General features: G+C 51.3%; 1 protein-coding gene across 4 annotated transcripts in view; it reads right to left on the bottom strand.

The window, feature by feature from the left end:
- Positions 1-675: 675 nt before the first annotated feature.
- LOC111144333 (filamin B) overlaps positions 676-18,086 on the bottom strand; it is a 144,175-nt gene continuing 126,764 nt past the window's right edge. For 3 of the 4 annotated variants that reach the window (XM_022498585.1, XM_022498586.1, XM_022498587.1), the window contains 8 exons: positions 16,880-17,146; positions 16,155-16,292; positions 14,574-14,689; positions 11,222-11,354; positions 8,984-9,160; positions 4,500-4,718; positions 3,343-3,546; positions 2,114-2,419 (listed from right to left, as the gene is read on the bottom strand). In XM_022498585.1, the coding sequence (XP_022354293.1) occupies positions 2,232-2,419; positions 3,343-3,546; positions 4,500-4,718; positions 8,984-9,160; positions 11,222-11,354; positions 14,574-14,689; positions 16,155-16,292; positions 16,880-17,146 (1,442 nt within the window). In that variant the 3' untranslated portion in view covers positions 2,114-2,231. Of the gene's footprint in view, positions 2,420-3,342; positions 3,547-4,499; positions 4,719-8,983; positions 9,161-11,221; positions 11,355-14,573; positions 14,690-16,154; positions 16,293-16,879; positions 17,147-18,086 lie in introns of all 4 variants that reach the window. The other variant, XM_022498584.1, reaches the window with a different exon arrangement.

The following is an 18,086-nucleotide window of genomic DNA, read 5'->3' as shown; positions in this document are numbered from 1 at the left end:
CGAGGACTTCCTGGGGCTCATCTGGGGAGTCCTGGTGCCCTTCCTGCTCCCACAGAGGGATAACCAGGGAGGAAGAGCCTCCACTCTGGGGACAAAAAGGCCAGGGTCTGGGGTTTGCCCCAAGTGACGTGTCCATTCAGCACCTGAGCTGGTATCAGTATGGCAAAGTGGGGTCACAGGGGTGCCATGAGGGTGAGCAGGAGGGGCGGGGGGAGGTATGCTAAGAATGTATCAGGCACAAGCTCTTCCTAGCTGAAGGAAGGGGCAGGGAGAGAAAGACGAATACCACACACACACACACACACACACACACACACACACACACACACACGAACCCTGTGGTCCAAGGGCAGTTGGGACAACAGGTGACATTGCTTGTTTAAGTAAACCCCCTAAAATGACCCTTTCTCCCATCATCGGGGAAAAAGGCTTTCTGTCCTAGACACTGTGTTGGTGTCCTGGCCGGTGCCCCTTCCTCAGGGCCCTCACCGCCACCTGTTTGGCTGCTGGGCCTCTCCTGACACTCCCCTCCCAGCGGCGCTCATAAAGGGCCATCATCCCTCCTGCAAAGAGAGGCCAGGCTCACGTCAGAACAAGCGGCTCATCTGTGGCAGGGAGAGCTGGTCAGAGACTCGAACCATTTATTCAGAAACAACACCGTCCAAGAACACCAAGGGAGCTTGACGGAGCAAACATTTAATAAGTTATAAGGTACAATTTACAGTCGGCATCTGATTCCAGTTTCACTTCCACGTCCCAGTTTACAAAACCTGTGGCCCTTTTACCTGGGGCTTCAGGCTGCCCCGGTTTCTCAGAGGTGGGCTATTGCCAGCACCTGCTCCCAGCTGCTGCGTCTCAGTGACGGTCCTCCGCCTCGCTCCCTGTCCCACCCGTGGAGGCACTCGTGACCAGGGAAGCCACTTCCTCAGGACGGAGAAGCAAATCAAAAAGGTCTGCCCGCCCAGGCCATACCACACCCCTGGGCCCTAAAGTTGGGCAGAGTACCCATAGGCTTTAACTTTATTCCAAAGCCAGCTCAGGTCTGCAGAAAGGGGTGCGAAACGCCTTACGCCCCATTTCTGGAATTATGCACCTGCACGCAGCTTTCCAAACAACCTCAGAGGACACGGTTGGGGCCAAATGAACACAGGGCCACCGTCAGCTACATAGCTTTCACTTTTTCTGCCCAACAACAGAAGACCACCTAGGAGCTGCCGCTGTCCTTCCCACCCCCTCTGTCATGCCCTGATTTTGAGGCCAAAGATCAGTAGGAGTTCCATTCTTTCCTATCTATCATTCTTTTCCAGAAGTGATCCCACAGCTGACTGGAGGTGGGTGTGTGGAATGTTCTGTCCCGTGACAGGCCTCTGCAGACGAGGGCGCTGACAAAGTGACCCACCTGTGGTCCCTTCGAGCGTGTTGGCAAGACTCATCAGATTGACAACGGCTGGAGTATGTGTTAAGAACAAAACCTCGCGTTGGTTTAAAAAAAGGGATCTTTGGCAGGAGGGAGCTGCTTGCCACAGCAGAACTTCCTTGGACCCAGAGACTTCAAGGGCCTTTAAAGACAAAAGCAAAACGTGGCTGCCCAGATGGGGCACATGTTACAACTTCGCAGGGGAAGACTCAGCAGGACGAGGGGAGAGGCACTAGGAGGCGCTGAGGGCAGTCTGCCGCCGTGTACCACCACCCTCTGAGACGTGTAAAAAGGCCACGGGGCAGGTGGGAGTGTGGAGATGAGTCTTGTCGAAACAAGAGCCTTCTCTGTGATAGGGCGCTGGAGAGATGAAGCTGGTTTTTTAAGTCATCTTGTTTTCTAAGTGACAGCCTAAAAGTAGGTGGCCTCTTTGCCCTGTCCCTCCCTGCCAGTCTTGTTGCATAAACGGGCTAGCCAATTTCATTCTTTAGGAAAGGCAGTCTTGCGAGTGACCTTGGTCTGTCTGCAGGGGGCGCGACGGGTGCCAGCAAGAGGTCAGATCTGGATCTGACCAGAATGAGCATGGAAATCCTCTCAGCCCATTGCATGAGTCTGTATTTCTTAAGAGTCCCCAATGCGTTCCTAAAGAGTCAAGTCTAGGACTTATTTCTCAAGGCACTTTAGAACGACAATGCTTTTGGGGTGGGGTTTCAGAACCATAAACAAGCTGGAGGAAAACTTTGTATAAAACAAGTTACAAACAAGCAACAAAAGCAACCACCAGAACTCCTCCCAGCATTTGACGGGAACCGTTTTAAGGCACCGTGACGTGGAATGGACTGCCGGGGATGTGTTCCTCTCCCCACTTCACAGCTAGAATGTAATCTCCCTTCTCCTTGACAACGTATGTGACATTGTATTGTTGGTTGCCCACGTGCTTCATGGAGACCTCTTCGCAGGGAGTGGTTGGCCCATGGACACCGATCAGCAGCATGTTGGAACCTAGGATGCAAAGAAAGGTGGTTACTCTATCAGGATGCATCACGGAAGGCAGAGGAAGGGGAGGGGAAATGGGAGCCAAAGGAAATATACCAAGTATTGTCTGCTGAGATTCTGACACCGGGAACTTTGAGAGGTGGGACAACATGGCAATTACAAGCAGACTCAGAGCCCAATGGCATGGGTTCAAATCCCTGCCTGCCACCTCCTAGCTGGGTGACCTTGGATGAGGAACTTTACCTCTCTCTGCCTTAGCTTGCCCATCCGAAAATAGGACATGATCCTAGCACCTCCCCTATGGGCTTGCTAAGAGGTTTACAGAAGTTATATGTGAAAAGCCCTTAGCTTGTAGCAAGAGTTATGTAAGTGATCGCCACTCTGATCTCATTTATTCTCATCAGAAACTTAAGGAAGGTACTTTATAAAGATTCCCATTTTAGACAACAAGAAACTGACTTTTAGAAAAAGATTTAGTACCTTTCCCAAGATCACATGGCTAAGTTTGGGGTAGGAAGGAAGGAGGCAAGGAAGGAAGGGAGGGAGGAGGGAAGGGGGCGGGGGAAGAAGTACTGGAGCCAGGTTTCCAGCCCAGATGTGCCAGATCCCCGAACCCAGGCAACTAACCACTGACACCCAAATAAATACTCAAGTTCAAACTGCAATTAAAGCAATTATTGGCAGAGAAAGGAGCCAGGTTACCGATTCAGTTTGCCCATCTGTAATGGGGATAATGTCACTTTTCCTGTCTACCTTGAGGGCATTTGAAAGAATCGAGAGTCAAAAGAGGAAAATCATTAGCAAATATTAAGTACAGGAGAAGGGGTCATGAACAAGGTTACTTGCAAATGTCTGGGTTGCGTGGGCCGGTGGGCAGAGGGTGTCAGCCTGCCTCCACCCTGACCCTCAAGCAGGAACAGGCTACCTACCGGCTTTGCTGCAGTCCACCAAGAAGGAGCTCTTCTGGCCCACGAAGGCCTTTGAGAGCCCTGCCCCCTTGGAGGTCACCTTGCTGGCATCTGAGGATGCCTTGGGGATGGCACTATAGCAGGTCTCTGTCGATGACCTGGTCACAGACTCCACCAGAATGGACGAGGTCTCATTGGCTGAGCCAGGGCTGACCAGACGCTGGCCTAGAAGATGGAAGGGAGGGGAGGTAGGAGTGAATGGCCAGAGGCAGTAGGCTCTCTCAGCTAGAAGAGGCGAGTGTCCCCAGGGCAGAAGCTCCAGGAAAGCCCGTGCACCTCAACGGCTGGATCCCAAAGCTACCACATCCCCACCTCGTATCCCCAACACCTGATTTAAACGTTGCCCTCTCCCCATCTCACACCCATAATGTCTTCCAAACCCCTGGGTCCCACCCCACACAGTGGGCAATGACCAATGACAAAGCCTGGAAATCCCTCCCACATAACCCTGTGGCACCCTGCAGAATCTACCTCTTTCCATGGAAATAAAACACCCTTAGGTATAAACAATGTCAGATGTTGGGGAGAACATAAAACAAAGTAACAAATATGGTTCTCTCTGCATGTGAAAGGATGATTTTTCCATCTGACTCTTTAATAAATTTTTCTGCAATGAAGCTATATATACTACCCAATCAACAGTGAACCAAGCAGAGACACGTGGAAGGGATTTACCACAATATTTATGATGATTACCTGGGGCCCGTGGGCTGTGAGATGCTACTGACTGGTATTTTTCCTAGTGCTCTGAAGGAGGTGCATTTTTATAAATTTAATAAAACCTTTTGATTATTTTAAAAGTAAAAGGTTAGAAACAGGAGGATTTTTCAGGTCCTGATCTTAACAAATATGTAGATTTTTTTCTGTTCTGTTAAAAAAATTTTTTCAATCTCGACACGCATTATTTTATAGGGCGATGATGTCAGCACATATTCACGGGCTTCTAAAGATGTTTACTCTCCTGGCAATGTCCTACCATTTCTTTATATTCAAGATTCAAAGTAGATTCAACATATCTAAAATTACCCACAGTTTCTAGTATCAAGTAACTCTGTTGATAATCTGACAGGACACGGTCCACAGGAAAAACAGTAACTTCAAAGCCGTTTGGTTGTTACCTGTCACCTTGGCCTTGAATGGACTACCCACAATGTGGTTGGGTCCGCCATATTTGACGCCAATCAGGTAGTTTCCAGGAGCCATGGGCGTGTACATGACTTTGTAGCCTTCTGGGGTTTCCTGGCAATCCATTTTAACTTTGGACGGGCCTTCAATGGTGACAGATAACGTCCCCGGCCCTGCTCGGGTGGTGTTGATGAAAAATTCAGACTGGATACCTGGGAGAAATGAAGAGGGAATGTGTATTGGTTTGGAGGGATGGGGGGATGTGGTTTGGGGAGCTTTCCCAGGGGCAGTGAAGCAGTGGCAGGGGGTGGGGGGGTATAGATTTCCCCACAGAGGCACAGCGTCGGTACTAGCTCTGAGCTCCTGAGGGCAGTAACTCCCTTTCCTAGCAGGAGGCAAGAGTGTGGCTGACCTTTCGCCCACCAGCCCCAACCGCCAGGACACCCTGTTCTTGCCTCTGGGCAGGCGTGGTGGCTGAGGACAAGAAGCCGGAGTCTTCGCTGTCAGCCTAAAATGCTGTTTCAGCTGACGGGGGCTCAGCCCTGCCTCCAGCGGGGTAGAGGATGCGTGGGCCCCTCTGACCTTTCCTTTTTCCCAAGTGGACTTGGAGACGCCGAGCAGACCGAGCATCTTCTCCTCCCACAGGCTCCCTGCCTCAGTCACCACGCTAAAGTCTGGGGAGGCTGTTGGAATCTGCCAGCCCCCCACTTTGCCATGAGCACCAGCAACAAGAACAAGGCCAAAACAGTGGCTCCTGCTAACTGACCCAAGCTTCCACTGCTCGGGTTCCAGATCCCACAGTAAGCATCCTGTTACGTACACAGTGACTCCTGTTTAACAAACGACAGAGGCTCAGGGAGGCTCGGGCACTTGCCGGGCAGTGATACAAACTAGGAAACTGGTAGAACTGGGGTACGAATAATTCCATGTGGCTTCAGAGCCTCTTGCCTGGCCCACGGGGGCCTTCTGCACGGACATTCTTTGCCTTATGACAAAGAAAAGCTGGGCTGATCAATGCCTGTGCTGCATTCCTGCCTGAGCCCGGGGCCCTGCAGAAGCCTCCACTCCTTCAGGCCCATTTCCCATGCCAGGAGGCATGAGGTGGTCAGTGAGGGCTGCCCTCGACAGTGCCCTCTACAGGCCAGCCCCAGCACAGCAGCCTTGTGCAGGGCAGTGCTTTTCCCCAGAGCCCTGGATGCCGCCCCAGCTGGGAACTATTTGGGTTTAATTATAGCTCCTAGGCCAGAGAAAGAATTATTGTTCTGGCTATCAATAAAACAAAGGCGCTGCTATCATGCAACCCCCAAACACAACCCAGCTGCTTCTGGAAGCTCCTGAGGCTCCTCCTGTCCCAGGGCCCCCCCGATTATCTCAACCTTGTCTCTAAACCCTGCAGCCAAGAGTGAGGCTGTGTGGGCAAGGGGGTGGGGTGGCACACGACAAGGGACTGCATTTCCAGGAAGTAGCTGCAAGGCGACGATAAGGAAAGATATTTTTAAAGTGAAGATGAAAAGACCCGGCTGTAGTGGCGAGAAGCCCAACCCATTTTAACAAGTTGCTGCCTTCTCGAGAAAGATCAAGATCTGTGAATCCTGGCTGTGAGGGCCTGGAGAGACAGGAGACATGAGGTGGGAAAAGAGAAGTAAGGAATGACAGGGCAAGAGCTACGTGGAACAACCTGTGGGGTGGGCTCCCTTATTCTTCCCATTTTACAGGAAGGAAGCGGAGGCCGGGTGAGGTCAAATCCTTGGCACCAAGTCCCACGGCTGGAGAATGGCAGGACTGGGATTTAAACATGAGACCCAGCCAGCGTGGAGCTAAGGCATTTGTCTGAGAAAAGTGAGGAAGAAGAAAATCCACGCGCAGGAGTCCCTCTACCTACTGCCTCCAGCTGGAGCATGACACCCCGAACATCTCTGGGCATGGCGGTCTTCCCCCCTGCAGCCCCATGTGTGCACAGCTGAGTTCCTGTGTGGTGAATGCGTGTCTACTGCAGCCCTACTCTATTGTGAAGGTGGGCGACGGGGCAGGGGAGGGATGGCGGCTCTTCTGCTCCATCTGGCATGCACCGGGGATCTTGGAGCATTTTATCACGAAGACTGGTCTTCCAACCCAGAGCACTGAGAACCCCCTGGTCTCACGCCCAACCTCTCAACTCCCTGGCAAGCAGACAGTCCCACCCCAAATTCTCCACATTCCCCTGCTCCAAAACCTGCAAAATGGCCCATTTAAAGCTCAAGCCAAAAGACACAGCAAGCGAACCCATAAAAACACAGGGAAGTTTGCTTTATTCTGAAGGTCAGGGTGCCAGGCCCTCCAGCAGCCAAGCACAGATACCTTTTCATCCCATGCACACTGCAGCTGTGTTATCTTGGGATGGATATTTGGGAAAAGGCTTGCGAGCGGGAGGGCTAGAAAAACAAGACGCCTTCCCCTTGACAAGAGCAATATTGACACAGCGTTTGAAACAGGCATGCTCTGTACCTCTCCCTCCTGGCTGGGAGTCTCCCTCTAAGACTGGCTCCTTCTCTCAGTGGCATCCAGCCCTTGCAAAGGACAGCCTGAAACCCAAGCTCCCAGCCAAGAGGAAGCACGAGAGGCCCCGAACGCAGCAGGTGTGACCCAGCAGGAGGGAAGGTGGCTGCTGGCAGCTGCAGGAGACCTCAGTGGCTGCTGTGCAACCCAGACCAAGGTGTGTGTGGCTCTGATGCCGGGAGGACCCCACGTGGTCTTTAAAGGCGGGTGTCCTGCCAGGGACCAAATGCCTGCACTCCTGCATGGGGACCATTTCAGGCAGCTGGGACAATAAGGGTCTTGGTTTAGGATACCCCCCAAAGTGGGCCAGGGGTGGTCATTATCTGGGGTGAGCTAGCCACTCAGAGGGGCAGCAAAACTCCCGGGTTAAGGGTATAGGCTTTGAGGTCAGGGACCCAGACTGATTTTTGGTTCTGTTACTCCCAGCTAAGTAAGCTTAGGGAGAGACTCAACCCTTCTGAGCCTCACTTTCTTCATCTGTGAAATGTAATGGCGGACGGTGAAGGGTTACCATGCCTCTTATTAAGGGCAGGCTGCTGGCCCACAGTTCAGTGTGGAGCCAGACTAGACGGTCTTGGGAGTCCAGAAATATTTACGCCACCCCTGCGGGTGTTTCTGCTGAGGCCACTGCTTCGACCGGAGCCCAGGGCCGCATGCCAGTCTGTCAGTGACTCTTGCACCCAGACAGGGTCCCTCGGGCCACTTGGGACACAGGCTCCCTAGGGCTGGATCCCCAGGAGCTGCAGCCACTCATCTCCTTGCCCAGGCAAGGCGGGTCTGCTTTGTCCAAGTCACCACATCAGCAGGAGACTGGAGCAGAACATATACACACAAGGGCCTTGAGCCGGGACCAGGCTGCCTTCCCATGGCCCAAGGTAACCCCCAGTGCAAACCGTGCCCAGTGCATCCATGTCTCTGCAGACAGGCCCTGCCGAGAAGCCTGAGTGGACAAGCTCCCCAGGCTGGCCCTCTCCATACAATGACACCCCCCACCCCCACCAAGGCCCGCCTGGAGGCTCACGGGATGAACATGAACCGCAGCCATTACAAGGGGCAGAGATCTGTGTCTTGACTCAGAAAGTTCTCGAAGGTGCCAAGTGAAAAACACTACAACAACACGTGCACCAAGATTATTTCTGGAAAATAAAAGCCACACTGTATGTCCACCTTTTTAACAAACCAACTAGTTAAGTGACCATGTGTGAGGGTGACAGACACAGGCAGTCAGAAGGTCCACCCCGAACCACAGGTGGTGTTCCCTCCCGGGTCTAGATGGAAGGAGGGAGAAGCAAGGAGACGGAGCCAGCTTTCTTTACATACATCCCCGCTGCCTCCTTCACAACCAAATATGCCCCATCCACGGCAAAGACTAAAAACAGACTCTAACGAGTCCGAAAAGCTCTAGGATTTTTTGTCACTATCTTTTCTCCTCCTCCGCAAGGACCAGAAACTAAAAGGGGGAGGCAGACCGTGATAGGTCCTACTGCCAATTCAAGGTTGTTTCTGTGAGCCCAGGACTGCAGAAGGAATGGAGGGCAGGAGACCTCCCAGGAGGCCTGTGACACACACTGAATCCTTTGCAGGCAAAGACACCCTCAGAAGCAAAGACAGGACCCTGTCTTCCCTCACCATCGGTGTCCTGGCCCTGAAGTCAAGGCACTTGGCCAAGGAAGACAGGCGAAGTGGAGCAAACAGTAATGAGGTGTGATAACACAGTCATCAAGCCCTTGCTTTTGGACTGACCGAGGGTCAAAGCACATATCCCAAAACAACTCCGGAGATCAAGAGCTCCAAAGTGTTGAGCATTGTAGCTTCCCCAGCGTGGGGGGGTGTGGGGGGTGGGGAGAGGTCAGGGAAGGCTTCCCAAAGCCTGAAGAGCTCCTGCTGGCTGAGCCCCTGGAGCAGGCTCAGCTAACGATCAGAGGCGGAGGCCGTGGGTTACCTGTGGTGCCCCCCTCAAGCCCGGCGCCGTAGGCGGACACCAGGGCGGGGTTCCCCGCTTGTCCAGGCTCCCCGACCCGCACTTTGAAGGGGCTTCCAACCACGTGGCTCCCGTTGAACTTGACGTCGATCGTGTGGATGCCGTTCTCATGGGGGATGAAGCGCACGGCGTACTTGTCTAGGAGAGTGAGCAGAGTACAGGGTCAGGCTGAGTATGTGCATACGACCAAGGGAGTGAGGAAAAAGGACGGGAGTCCAGCCCGAGATGGTGAGTTTTAAATCATTAATAAGACCACACCTCTCCTGGAAGCCTGGTACCCGGTATGTTGGATTTCAAAACCAGATGGGCCTGTTTATGTGTCCCTTGTCAACCCTTTGGGAAATGCATCCAAGTCTCAAATTCTAGGTTTTATCCTCTGAGAACATGGCATCTGCCTTGGGAGAACACTTTCTTTTTTTCAAAGATGTTTATTTATTTCAGAGAGAGAGAAAGAGAAAATGAGTGGGGGGCAGGGCAGAAGGAGACAGAGAAGTAGGCTCCCCAAAGAGCAGGGACCCCCATGCAGGGCTTGATCCCAGGACCCTGGGATCATGACCTGAGCCAACGCTTAACTGACTGAGCCACTCAGGCACCCGGGAAGAACACTTTCTTTATGAAAAGCTCACTTCTCACAAAGTTTCTCTACTTGGCCCCTTGAAGGGAAAAGAAATGGTTCCAACTAGCATTAATGCTCCTGAATTAAGCTCTAAGCTAACAACTGCCCCCCCCCCAAGGGCAATGGCCAGGTTTTCCAGTGTTTAGGTCACAGCAAGTGGCAATCTGTCCAATGACCAGCCACCAAGACTATCTATCCATCACCTCTTTCTCCTTGAAGCCCTCCCACCTGGGATGCAGACTAACTGTTCTCCTCCAACCTCTCCAGATGTCTACCCTTACTGTACACATCGTAGGACACATAGCAAATGCCCGACAATTCCTCACGTATCGGGGCCCACATTCCATGTCACTTCCTCTGAGAAGCCCTCCGGGCTCACCAAGGCAGAAACTACTTTTCTCTCCTGCTCCCTCACCATTTCATCCTTGGGTCCCCATGGTATTATTGACCACCTGGGGTCCTCCGCAGGTGGGGACTGCGGGCTTCCAGCCATGTCCCCATCCCACTCTGAGCTCCTGCTTGAGGGCAAGCATCATGTCTTCCTCCTACCATCCTGCCAAGTCTCTCACACTTAACAAATGTTCACTGGCAAAATGGCTCATTAAAGTTGATAGACGTCAGAGAATTCCGTATGTCAAGGGAGCAGGCAGGAAAATCTTAGACTCATAAGCATACTGGAGTCCCAGATTCTTTGAAATTTACGGATGAACATCAATTAACTTTTCCCTCAGAGTAAAGTGAGGTCAGAGAGTACTTACTTGTGTCATAAGGTTAACAACATAATAAAAATCTATTAAGATTTTGTTAAACTAGAAGGAAAAAACCACAGGGGCGCCTGGGTGGCTCAGTGGGTTAAAGCCTCTACCTTCGGCTCAGGTCATGATCCCAGAGTCCTGGGATAGAGCCCCACATCGGGCTCGCTGCTCAGCGGGGAGCCTGCTTCCTCCTCTCTCTCTGCCTGCCTCTCTGCCTACTTGTGATCTCTTGTCTGTCAAATAAATAAATAAAATTAAAAAAAAAAGAAAAAGAAAAAAACCACAATGAACAGAATGTGAACAGAATCTGAAAAACAATAGAAAGTAAAACAGTTTGTTAAAAAAGAAAAGAAAAGGGGTGCCTGGGTGGTTCAGTTGGTTAAGCATCTGCCTTCAGCTCAAGTCATGATCCCAGGTCCTAGGATCAAGTCCAGGAGCCCTGCTCAGCAGGGAGCCTGTTTCTCCCTCTTCCACTCCCCCTGCTTATGTTCCCTCTTTTGCTGTGTGTCTCTCTCTGTCAAATAAATAAATAAACTCTTTTTAAAAAAGAAAAAGAAAAGCAAAGAAAAGGAAAAAAGAAAAAGGAAGGCTGTATCCTAAATTGTCTTCCTGTCCCTGGTGAATGTTTATACCCTAATTTATAAACAGGGCCTGGCAACAGCAGCAGAAGGGATCTGCAGGCTGGCTGGCCTCGGTGTGGCCGGTGAGCCCTCCGTGGGGGTGCACGCCGGCAGAAACATGCCTCAGAGAGGCACAGATGCCGGGGTCTGCCCGCCCGCCCCGCTCACCTGGCTCCAGCTCAGACACGTGGCGCCACCCCCAGCTCACCTGGCTCTAGCTCAGACACGTGGCACTCCTCCACGGCTCCTGAGGGGCTGTGCACCTTCGCATCGATCTTGCCTTTTGCCCCATTCAACCTTATAGCAAAGGAGGCTGGCTGGTTAACTTTTAATCCTGATTCCTGGGAATTTAATACATTAAAGAGGTTATGGCCCTTGGTGTTCCTGTTCGGTGGCACACACTGACCCGACCTGGGACTCCAGGGGACAGTTCTCACGCAAAAAAAAATCCCAGGATATTGAATCATACAACATCTGACAACAGAAGAGCAGGTGCCTTCTTCCACACTTCTAGCTTTAAATATAAGACAGTAGAGACCCATGTCAGCGTCGTCTAGCACCTCGGTTTGGGCTGGGAGAGAGGGTTACCGGATTTGGAGACTCATACATCCTCGCCAACAGAACTGTAATTTCCATATCTCAAACAAGACCAGACAGCCAGAAAACCCAATGCCTTCCAGGTCAGAAAGGACCCTCTTTTAAGAGGAGCCTGGCAACTGACAAAACCCTGTACTCATCAACATGAACAGTTTTATATCATTGCCATTTTTTATCTCAAGGGTAGGAATGGAGACAACTTTTAATAAACTCATAGAGGAGTATACACCCCAGCAGGACCTGGGGTGACTACCATTTCCTAGCTATGTAAGTAAGTTGTTCCACCTTTGAGTCTCAGTCTCCTCATCTGTAGAATGGGCACAAATAACCGAATCTACGCCAGATAGCTGCCATATGAGGATGAAAGGAAGTGATGCATCCCAAGCACTCAGCGCAGGGGCAGGTCCATACACAGAAAGGCTCCCAAAGATCAGCTTATCATTAAGTATGTATATGAACTCAGAAATTGTCTGCACTTAACTCCCCGTCTCCCCCCAGCCCCCGCCATCCTCCCCCGCCTCAACAGAAAGAAGTCTAGCTTTTACTCTTCACTGGTTCAGTTTTAGCCTCCACACTCAGCCCTGGAAACTATAGCCTCTCACAGGAGAAGGGGATTAGAGGTTTAGATGCTTAAGATAGCTTAAAATTGGCCAGTCCTGCCTGAACCACAAGATTTAATTCGTTAGAAGTTTTGTGGTGAAGTCAATCAGACAGCCACTCCTCAGATGATACCGCAGTGTGCAATCGAAGTACATGGGGGTCTTGTTAAAATGCAGATTCTGATCCAGAGGGTCAGGGGTCGGGGCGGGGGGCGGGGCACAGAGAGCCTGGAATTCTAGGATTCTAGTAAACTCCCAGGCAATGCTGAGGCTGCTTGTCCCAGGACCACGTCTCATCAATAAGGCAGTAAAGCTGCACTGCTTAACTGGTAGCCACGAGCCATAGAAGAATATATTTTTAAAAATTTAAATCAAATTAAATTAAATTGAAGATCTGATTCCTCAGTTACATTAGCGACATTTCAATGGCTCAACAACCACGTGTGGCCAGTGGCTACCACATTGCACAGAGGAGATGTGAGACGTTTCCGTTGTTGTAGAACATTCTATTGCACTGTGCTGCACTGGAGGTCACAGGCTGGGGAGAGAGGACTGCACACGAAATTCAGGAATCTTTGATCGCCAGATTGCCCCTGTCCCACCATCCCCTCCTCTATGAAATGCCAGCTGACTTCAATTTTCTAAAAAGTCTTAAAAGCAAGACAAAACAATACATGCCTCTCTTTTCCTAATCAGCACCAGATGTTGGCATGCAGGCCGCGGGCAAATCTCCGATAAATAATTTACATATCACTCAGCACCAAGTGACCCAGGGTGGGGGGGGGTTGCGGAATGGGACAAAGAGACACGCACAGCCCACTGCACACTTGTTCAAATATTTACGACCTAACGGTGATGAGAGGAGTCTACAGAAATGTCTCCTGGAGAGGATTTCTCCAAACCAGGTTTTTTGGGGACAGAACCATTTACATTACCTGAATCCGCTTGCCGCTAAATCCTCAAGAGGGAGATAAACGCCTCAGAAGATCTGAGAGAAATCTTCGAGATGCATGAAGGCAGCTCTCTGCCCTCAACAAACGCTGGGTTTATCTCCCTCCACAGGTTTTAGTTAAGTCGGCCACAGAAAAAACTTCTGTTAAGAAGCCTTTAAATGAAACACAAGAAAAACATCTACACCACAGCGACCCGTTCGCACCCTGAGGACTCTTGGGTGAGGCCTCTTCAATCCGCCGAGGTGAGTCTGCTTTGGGTTCAGTCTGGGTTCCCTGATGTTTCGGAACAACCAGCAGCACTAGTTCTCCTCAGGGTAAGGTTAGAATCTCACATGTAAACCAAGTGTGTGGAATTAGGGTCAATGAGATCACCAACCTCAGATACAGGATTTTTAAAAATGGGGGTTGGGGCGGGGCAGCTGAAGGCTACTGAGAAATCCCACTGATCAGAAATCAGACTTGGGGATTCTGGTGTGATTCTGCAACCAAATTGCTACTCCTGATTTCTGACGCCTAATTGCTTTTCAGTGTCCTGAGGAATGACCCAAAGGCATCCCTACCAGCTATTAGTCTGGCTGCAGGCTCTCATGAAACCTTGAATTTGACAGCCTGTTGAAGACAGGGGGAAAGTTGTACTTTCTGGCACCTCCACAGGTTGAACTACGTAACCACTTGCCATGGTGCCGGGGGGTGGGATTCACAGGGCCATGGTTAAGACCACGGGTTCTGGAGCCACAGAGACCATCCCTCTGCCTCATGCTAGCTGGTTTCTGGTAGCTGTAACCTCTCTATACCTCAGTTTCTCCATCTTTAAAATGGGGTCAGGAGAAACCTACTCCCCAGGCTCATGCAAGGATTTAATACTGATAAAGTCCTTAGGTGGTGCCTTGCACCCTTATAAATAAAGCACCTTAATAAAATCAACTGCAATTGACTTTTTGGAGGGAGATGAAGCCTGCAGTAGCCAGCAGAACGTCCCCGGACTGTTGGCCTGGTGTTCGTTCTGTTGGAAAGTCCTCCTTAACCCTTAACCGATTATTAACAGGTCTCCTTTGTTTCTCTTGAATAAATATTTAAGAAACGAACTTGTTCCCAAATGTTGAGGTGTTTTGTTGACTATGGCTCTGTTTCCGCTTGCCCCAAGTGTCTCCTGTCCTAACCATGGTGGTGGTGGGGGTTTCACTCTGCCATGGGAAGAAGGGTCCTCTACAGCTGGCAGCATCTCTGGTCCCACTGGAATGGGGCCCTTGGTGTGGCGTCCCGGTAGCTCGCCGTGATCGTATAGTGGTTAGTACTCTGCGTTGTGGAATGGGGCCCTTGGCACTGAAGGGAGGATTGAAGCGGCCTCAAGAGTCCAGGGTTTCACTGGTCGGCCTGTGGCCAATGAGACGGATGTTTCCTTGCGTCTCACCTGAAGGCTCATAACAGTGAGGCGGCGGGCGTCGTCCGAGGGTGCGATGACTGGCACCAGGTAAGGACTTTCAGGGATGTGCTCATCGTTGAACTTGATAGACACCTCGTAGTTACCTGTGGGGACAGGAAAGTCCCATCATTTCAGAGAATCTGGGAAGGCAGTTCCAGAGCGGCCTCTGGCTTCCTTCCTAGGGCTGAAATGCCTTCCAAGAGCCTTTGCCTCCCGACTGTCAGGGCTGGTTGGTTGGCTGAGGGCAGGTCACCTAGCTGAGGTTGAGCCAATAGGATTCCTTTAGTTGGGAAAGGGCCAATATTCTTCTTCTTCTTTTTTTTTTTTTTTTTTTAAGATTTTATTTATTTACTTGAGAGAGAGACAGTGTGTGCAAGCACGTGCATGAGTGGGGGGAGGGGTAGAGCGAGAAGGAGACTCTTTGCCAAGCAGGGAGCCTGATCCCAGGACCCCAGAATCATGACCTGAGCCGAAGGCAGACACTGAACTGACTGAAGACACCCAGGCACCCCAAGGGCCAAGAGTCTTCATTTGGGTCCAAGGGACTCCCTAAGGTCCTGCTTAAGAACTCAGGAGACCCAGGAAACTTGAATGGGAAAAAAAATTACATTTTTACTTTTACTAATAACTTCAGGCTGAAATTTAGCATTTCCTTTCTTTCTATTAGAAAGTTCAACAAGAGGGGTTCTGGGTGGCTCAGTGGGTTAAGCCTCCACCTTCGGCTCAGGTCATGATCTCAGGGTCCTGGGATGGAACCCTGCATTGGGCTCACCGCTCAGCAGGGAGCCTGCTTCCCCCTTATTCTCTGCCTGCCTCTCTGCCTACCTGTGATCTCTCTGTCAAATAAATAAATAAAATCTTAAAAAAAAAAAAAAAAAGAAACATCAACAAGAAATACTCAAAGCACACATCAAGTGTGACTCTGTCACCAACAAAGATCACAGATATTTTCATGTCACTTTACAGTTTTATATATACCTTAACATATTTTTTACTCTCACCTCTACTTTGAAATTAAGGTCCTTAGCAGACCACCGCCAAATCCTATGACTTAATGTATTCAGGAAGAATGTGCATATGTTACTATGTTACACATTCCCCTGAAGATTTTGGTTAACTCCATTTTAATGTAACTGATTTCTTTTATAACCCAATGCATTTTATGTTATATGTTTAAAACATTATCCTGAGAATAGTCCCTGTAGGCTTTAGGAGATGCCCAAGAGAGTCCACAGTTCACAAAAAGGTTAAGAGCTGCTGTTCAACGGAGCTCAGAGCCCTGAGGCCACAGAGCCAGTAGCCAAGGATGGGAAGAGAGGCTGGTCAGCGGGAGGAAGGGCAGGGCTGAATGAAAGCATGAAGGAGAGGCCAGCAGAGAGGTACCAGAGAACCACACTTCCTGCCCCGAGGCCCGACCAATTTCCTGCCATGGATTTCTAGAAGGCACTCCCACGCACCCATACCAATACACTCCACTTTGACTCGAGCTAGCTGGCCAGGCTTCCATTCCCCATAGCCTAGGCATCCCCCAACAAGGACCACGTCCTCAGCTGGCTCGTGATTACATACCAGGCTCCTGGGCAATGTAAGACACACCACACGATCCATTTTTATGGTCATCGAACGTAATCTCGGCCTTACTGGGGCCTTCGACGGCAATGGACAAGCCACCAGCGCCTGCTTCCCGGGTCCAGATGCTGAATTCGGCTAAAGCAAAGAAACACCTGGTTAGCGACTGAGCCTGGGACACGCTCTCTTCTAGCTCACACCCACAATGCTGGGTTACATCTGCTCCCTTTTCTCTCCTTTAAGGCCAGGCAGAGCCCCAAGGAAGGGCATCACCGATGTTTTCGGAGCACCACCCATGAGAACATGAAGTTTGTGGGAAATCAGGCATCGCTGAACACACCCAACCGAGGCAGAAAAAGATGAGAATGCTCAGTTTTGTCCCTACAGATCTTCCCACCAGCAACCACCACCACAATGGGTTTTGTAGAATTCCAGTGTGTTCCACCAAATGTCAGTGCTGCAGGACGGTCTGCAAAGAGCTTCCTTAGCCTGCATCCCTCTTAGATGCTCACACGCACCATTACAGGCTCTAGGGGTCTCTCAGTAAGCTTGTTTATTAGCTTTGGGTAAGTGGGCAATTCCCAATCATGTGTAGCCACAGAAGCCTTGTTTTAAAGAATGCCCCTCAATACCACCGTCAGAATCCCATACACGTGAAGAACGTGGGGTGCTCACACCGCCAGGCTCCTCCTGTTCTCAAGTTACGAGCCCGCCCGCAAGCTCACCTGGGACCCCTGCTTCTCCTCTCTCCAGGCCAGGGCCTCCAGCGCGGACCTTGTGGGCGCCCCCCTCCCCCAGTGGCCCCACGGTGAACTGGAACGGGCTGCCGGTCACGTGCTGGCCGCGGTACTTGACGCTGACTGTGTGAACGCCCATCTCCTGGGGCACAAACCGGACACAGTGCGAGTTCTTCCCCACGGACACGATCTCTGCCTCGGTGATGCGGCCAGAGGGGCTGGTGACATGGGCCGACATGTCACTGCTGTCGATTTCTGAAAGGAGGCGGAAGTTTGGGGAGGAAGAGAGCAGGGTTAGGGTGAGGGACCAAGGCAGAGCAGGCCATGCAGGGCAAGCAGCAGAGGGCAAGGCGGGGGCAGCCCAGGGTGGGATGTGGGGTGCTCAGGCTTTCCTCCCATTCAGGCGGGATGCCTACCCTCCTGTCTCCCTCAAACCCTGGGTTGCTGTGGCCACCATGGAGATGCCAGGGCCCCTCCAGCCACCCAGTGCAGAGAATGCTGTAGGGATAGTGACACTGTCTGCCCCACCGAGTACTTTTATAGACTTCCTAGCTGGCATTAATTCCGCACAGCAGTTTCAAACCAGGGCCTGGAGCTGATAAGTGACAGCAGGTAAACAGAAACCATTGTAACAGATCAGATGTTCCTAAGCCAAAGGTGACACGTGCCCACTCATCATGCTTACTGGGGCTCATTTCCATAGGTAGGTAAGGGGAGCAAATGCAAGAACTGTCACCCCATACCTTCAAGAAGACTTGGCATTTCTTTGAGGCAACAAGACAAATGCATTTAGAGAAAAAGTGAACCCACGTTGGTCACAACCACAAAGGGAAACCGTGCGTGAGCCAAGCTTCGAGTGAGTCAAATACCAGAGGCCATGCTTTCAGAAGAGTGACGCCTCCGGTCACTGACACCGGGACGCAGACCGTGTCTGCCACACCCTCGGCGCTCATGCCGTGCCAGTGACCGTGCTCGCACTGACGTGGTAGAGACAGGCACACCGCATGCTGGGTGACCACGTAATGCCATCACCTAGAGCCACATGAAGCTGCGCTCGCCAGCCCTACAACGACCTGGGCTGAGCAGCCATGACTTTGAGCCCTGAGGACAGAGAAAGGAAGGACGGTTGAGGAGAGGGTTGTCCCCACATGGCCTGGGTCCAGAGGACATCTGGAAACTGATGAGCTGTCTTCCA

Source organism: Enhydra lutris, unplaced genomic scaffold (assembly GCF_002288905.1).
Source record: "Enhydra lutris kenyoni isolate GAN:26980312 unplaced genomic scaffold, ASM228890v2 scaffoldscaffold10, whole genome shotgun sequence".
Classification (NCBI taxonomy): domain Eukaryota; kingdom Metazoa; phylum Chordata; class Mammalia; order Carnivora; family Mustelidae; genus Enhydra; species Enhydra lutris.
The sequence above is the reverse complement of the archived record's forward strand: the minus strand, read 5'-3'. Positions and strand labels throughout refer to the sequence as shown.